The following is a 5,816-nucleotide window of genomic DNA, read 5'->3' on the forward strand; positions in this document are numbered from 1 at the left end:
TTTTCTCTAACATTGAATAATGCTTGCTGCTTTTTGGAGTACTGGTCCCATAACTGCAATCCAAATGAAATTTTGAATTCCTGAGGCTATTGAGTCATTACTACTGATTAATAAAAAACTAATAAAACTTCCATGTAGGACAGTGGAGGGAATTAGAGAAAAGTTGGATCAGTTGATGCAATAGATTTTAAACCCAAACCTTGGGGCAAGACAAGGATGAAAAGAATGAACTAGTTTCAAAGGAAGAAGAGAGACAAGAATAAGGAAAATACATTTTATTTTCCTTGATGGAAAGGGAAATCATTTCAGGAAATGACCCCATTGTAGTCTTCTATTGTATATGGGTTAACAGTTTCTCTTGACTAACAATGCCAATCCTCTGGATTGGAAGTGTGTTCACTCTTTTCATGCATCTTTCGTGAAGTTTGAGAGTTTGATCAATCAGAAAACACAGTTTACTATCTATCCACTCTCACATTTGAGAGTTTGATCAATCAGAACCCCCTTCTCTATCATGAAGTTTCATGAATTTTTGTTACTTAGGCTCAGTTTGGAAGAAGTGCAAATGCAAATATATATAGTGTAAATACAAACAAAATAATACAAAATATAAGGTTTTGGACTCTACATATTTATATTTGTACTCCTTCCAAACTGAGCCTTATGTATTATTTTGTATGCAAAGTGCAAAACCTTACATTTTGTATTATTTTGTATGTATTTATACTATACATATTTATATTTATACTCCATCCAAATTAAACCTTGGAAGAAATATAAATATAAATATATATAGAATAAATACATACAAAATAATACGAAATATAAGGTCTTGCACTCTATATATTTATATTTATACTCCTTCCAAACTAAGCCTTAGTATATTAAATAGTTTAGAAATTATACCATCGTACATGAACAGATGTAGAAGTATTGATGAAAATGTGGAAGTGCATTTCCAGCCCAGATCTTCTCAACCAAAACTCTGTGCATATACATCAAGACACAGTAAGAATAGGATTTATGTTTGATAAAATCAATTCCAAGTTCAGTTACTATAGTGGGTGTTTGGTACCATGGTGTCTTGTGTCTGTTTTAAACAAGAAGGCATTTGTCCTACTACAAAACATGGCATCATGTGTCTGTTGTGATTCCGTTTCAGTGACACATCAGCACTACCTATATAGGCAATTATGCATGAGTCCTGTTTGGTAGGTTGATCAGGTACAAACATTTTGTACTTTTGTAAAACTTATTTTGAGAGGGAAGATCATTTTAATATCTCCATTGTTGTATTCCCATTTCGCCTATATGGCAACTAAAGGTGCCTAATGTCACTTATGTGTAATAAAATACAATAAATAGTTGTTGCATTGCACTTCAGCTTATTTTCTAAAGGGATAAGTGGACTGCAATCTACCTCAGAAATCTGAAATTGTAGCCCCCTCCTAATCTACTAGCATCCCCCCCCCTCTCCCTTATAAACCACATTCTGCCCGTGAATTTGACATCAATCCACAGGTAAGATTCAGTTCACCCTAGAAATCTTAGCTCCACCCTAGGGGTGGACTGAACTGTAAAATTTTAAAATGTCACTTACCCGGGTAAATTTGTTTCCCCATGTTTTTTTGATTCCTATATAAGTAATATAATGATTCTTTTACTCATAAAAATCCAAAGTTAGAATGAAATCACTTATTCAGAAAAACTTATTTTACCATGGGACTCAGAATTTACCAAAAAAAGAACACTGTAAAGTTAATCATCAGGAATCAATTTCCTATTGGCCAACTTTTTCCCCTCCAATTTCCCGAAAAATAAACGGGGCCTTCATGTCCAAACCATTATTTTCCCGACGTCTAATGCATAAATGCAATGATTGCACAACACCAAATACCAAACATCGCCATAATGATCTGAATGTTAGTTCAGTTTCAGTTAAATGAATTAGGTTACTTGAATTGCTTGTATAGGAGAAGCAGCTTTATTCTGAACATCTTGACTTCTGAAAGCTTAAGTGAAACCACTTCCTTTTGTTAATAGGAATAATCACAACTAGATGATCTGCATTCTTTTTGCTTTAAACCTGTTTCCTTTCTCTTCATAAAGGGCAGAACTTTTTTCTTCACTCTCCTCCCTTGCATCAAAACAAATGGAGCCAAACAGCTGCTTTATTCATCACTATCAGAGTCTCTGCAAAAGCTATTAAGTACACAACCACTCCCAAGTCCTAACCTTTATTCATCACTATCAGTTTCAGATTTTCAGTCATCCCTAACATTGCCTTTCCAACAATACAACTCAATTCAATCCAGCTTTTAACTCCAATAATTTGGGCTTTGGGGTCGACTACCTGAATCCTGCCCTACCATTGAGCTCTATCAAAACAAGAAAAATGGTCTTGGACCATGTGCTGTGTTTTCAGTTGCAGCAATCTCAAGGGCTTTCTTTTTCAGTGAGTTCAGGATGGTAGGGACAGGCCAAAGTGATACATCTTCAGAACCCTCCAAACAAAACCTTCCAACCATTAATCACCCCCAATCAGCATGGCTTCAATTGCCCAATGGAAAGTAGGGCAACTTTTGATCTCTTCTACAAAGCATTCTCTTGTCTCTCAATGCATTTTCTCTTTTAAGAGGAGATGAATGAATTCATTCTTATGTCCTAATCTAAAATTCACCCCAAAAATTATAAGAAAATTAATTAATTAATTAATCCAAATTTACAATTATGTTTATTTATTTAGTTATTGGAGGATGAATAAAATGTGGGGTCCATTCAAATAATTTGTTAATTGTAAGTACTAATAAAAATATCTGGCATGAATTAAAATAATATCAAAATCATGATAATAAAATAAATCCCTCCTGTTACACACTCTAATCCATGATTTCTTTTAAGACATTCCTGTGTACATTCTGGTGGACTAATTAAAAAATTAAGATAAAATTAAGGGCATAAAACCTAGATTACCTTAGTTTTTAATCAACAATTAAATACAATTTTACAGTGAACACTGCCCTACTGTGAAGGGAATCCTGCTGCCTTGATAAACTAAATTATTACCAATGTTGATCAATCCCCATCTCCTTCATTTTCCTAGATACCAAAAGAAATAAATAAATCTCCTCCATTAGCATTGTTTGTTTGTAGTGTAATTTCATTTGCACTGATGCAAAAAATGAAGCTCAGTTTAGGAAGGATACAAATACAAATATATAGAGTATGATATTTCTAAACCTTATAATTGTAGTGTATATAATATATCTGCATTTGCATTCTTCCCAAATTGAACCAAAAGGTGCATATGATTTGAGTGAAAATTCTGGTTATTTCTGGTTCAGTTTTTTGCCTCATCTTATTTCTTTGCATTGCCAATGAATTGAAATAAACCTAAACAAAAAGTCAAAAACTAGGTAAAACCCAAAAACAAAAATAAACCAGAAATTGCATTTTTTTCATTTGCACTTTCATGCATTTGTACTGATACAAATAGAACTGCAAGGGAGCCTGGCATCAAAACCAGATTAGCATAATTAAGCTAGTTCAGTGGCCACTAATTTAAGCTCAGATAGAGAGAGATCAGATTTCCATTAATTGATTGATGATTAAGCGACCACTCGTTCTATATTGGCTGGATAAGCAAAGATAGGATACAGAATTACACATCATCTGCTGCTTTGATCAAATGATCTAAGTCGTTGGATCGGGATCTTTGATCTTGGAATTTGTTCAGGTTCTTCAAAATGTACGGCTGTGCTCGTCCGATAAAAATACAAACAAATTCTGACGAAAATCCGACAAATTGTTTTCCCATTTGTCTTCATTTAATCCGTCCTTCCATCATTCTCGAGAAATCCTCAAAACAAACGAACCCATCACCGTTCGTATCGACGCTGCGGATCATTCGCCGGCAATCTTCCAACGTGCATCGGTCGTCCCCGATTGCCGAGAACACGCCCAACAGCTCCTCCGCCGAGATCTTCCCGTCGCGGTCGGCGTCGAAGACATTGAACGCCTCACGAAGATCCGACAAAGCCGCCGGCACCAAAGATGAGCTGATGGCTTCGAACTCCTCCAAGCTTATACACCCGTCACCATCCTGATCGATTTCCGTCAACATCAGTAGCATCTCCTCCTTGCTAGGCGGCTCGCCACCGATACGACTAAGGAGGCCCTCGAGTTCGTGTATGGTTACCTTCCCGTCACCGTCTCTGTCGATGAGCTTAAACGCTTGGAGGTGCTCCAAATGCGTATTGGCAGCCGACAAGTCGGACCAGTCTCCCGATATTTCCTGAGAGCAAGAGCGGAGGACGCTTTTGGGGGTAGCACCGCCGCCTCCTTTGATCTGGATCATCGTGGAATCCGATGATGATGACGTGCCGGAGCTGAACGATTGTGGGTCCGACTCAGACCGGGACACGGATCTGCTCTTCTTGCTCGTCCGAAACAGGTGTTTCGGGGTGAGATTGATCAGTTTCATGGTTGAAAGCCGAAACGAGAATCAGGGGCAGAAGGAAGAGAGGAAAGAGGAGGGAGAAGAGGAGAAGAAAGAAGGGTTTGAGAGGAAGGAGGAGCGATAGAGGGGGCGTTAAATGGAGGGGGAGCCATGGGAGGAGACTGAGAGCTTCCACGAAGCTTCGCTTGTTTTTTAATTTCTTTTAGGGTTTTTTTATGAGTTTATTTGAGGAAGGAGGAGAGGGTGAGTGATAATGTGTACTGCGTTGTTTTGTAATAGTTTGTCGCGTGTGGGTTCCTCCAAAGCTGGGGATTTACAAGGAAAGAGAGCCCCGGAGGGAGTGTTTGTGTTTTTTTGCTGTAGTCGCTACCTTCTTTATTTCTTTCTTTCCGTGCGTAGGGACTGTTTAGGGTGCGTCGCTTATATAAACAAGTGGTGTGTGGTGGAATGGTTGGGATGACGAGATGTTTTGCTGTACGGAGGATCTTTAATTGGATTCAATGCGTTGTGTTTGTGTTGTATATGGTTCATGGATGGATTTTGCAGGGGAAGGTTTGTTTGGGTTTGATGATCACTGATCATTCATGGGTTGGTTCGTTTTGGACGGTTGGGATGATGAGATGTTTTGCTGTACGGAGGATCTTTAATTGGATTCAATGCGTTGTGTTTGTGTTGTATATGGTTCATGGATGGATTTTGCAGGGGAAGGTTTGTTTGGGTTTGATGATCACTGATCATTCATGGGTTGATTCGTTTTGGACGGTTGGGATCCTGGGTTGCAAGAAGGTTTGGGGTTCATTTGATGGAGAGATAGATGTCTATCCAAAGTTAGCCACTGAGCGATGCACACTATTATAAGTTGGGGTAGGGATAAAATAATTTGTTAGATGTCTTGAGACTAAAATTGAGAGAAGTTGTTTAGTTCGTTACAATTTAATAGAAAGAAAAACGGAGAGAGTTAAAAGCTATAAGTAGGTTGGACAAACCGAACCAATGCAATTCGGGCTCTCTGTTTTAATTGAATTTATTGGGGGTATTATGTTTGAAATGGTAGGTTTATGAATTAATTATATAATTTTGGGGTGAGTAAATGGGCTCTGCCTCCGCCTTCTCCCTCCCCAAGTTGCCATTATCCCTGGTTTTTACACATGCAGCTCAGAGTCATATAAACTGGGTACTTACCAGTTACAACTAAGCAAAAGGGGATCTATCTAAAGAGCAGAGGAAGCATTACCACATCACCCACCCTAGTCTCATTCACTGGAAATCATAGCCGACTTCTTTCCATCGCTTTTGTCGCCGTGCTTTTCATACTGCTAGTTGCACCCTTGGCTATCCTGTTGTACTCTGCATTTCA

The 5,816-nt window shown here is 38.2% G+C and overlaps 1 protein-coding gene across 1 annotated transcript; it reads right to left on the reverse strand.

Moving 5' to 3' along the window:
- Nucleotides 1-3,436: 3,436 nt before the first annotated feature.
- On the reverse strand, nucleotides 3,437-4,767 carry LOC104612003 (putative calcium-binding protein CML36). The gene has a single exon (XM_010279305.3). It carries the CDS (start codon nucleotides 4,481-4,483, stop codon nucleotides 3,824-3,826), a length of 660 nt encoding a protein of 219 aa, XP_010277607.1. The 5' UTR covers nucleotides 4,484-4,767; the 3' UTR covers nucleotides 3,437-3,823.
- Nucleotides 4,768-5,816: the final 1,049 nt, after the last annotated feature.

The sequence above is a fragment of the Nelumbo nucifera genome, chromosome 2 (genome assembly GCF_055504915.1).
Source record: "Nelumbo nucifera cultivar China Antique chromosome 2, China Antique-T2T, whole genome shotgun sequence".
Taxonomy (NCBI): domain Eukaryota; kingdom Viridiplantae; phylum Streptophyta; class Magnoliopsida; order Proteales; family Nelumbonaceae; genus Nelumbo; species Nelumbo nucifera.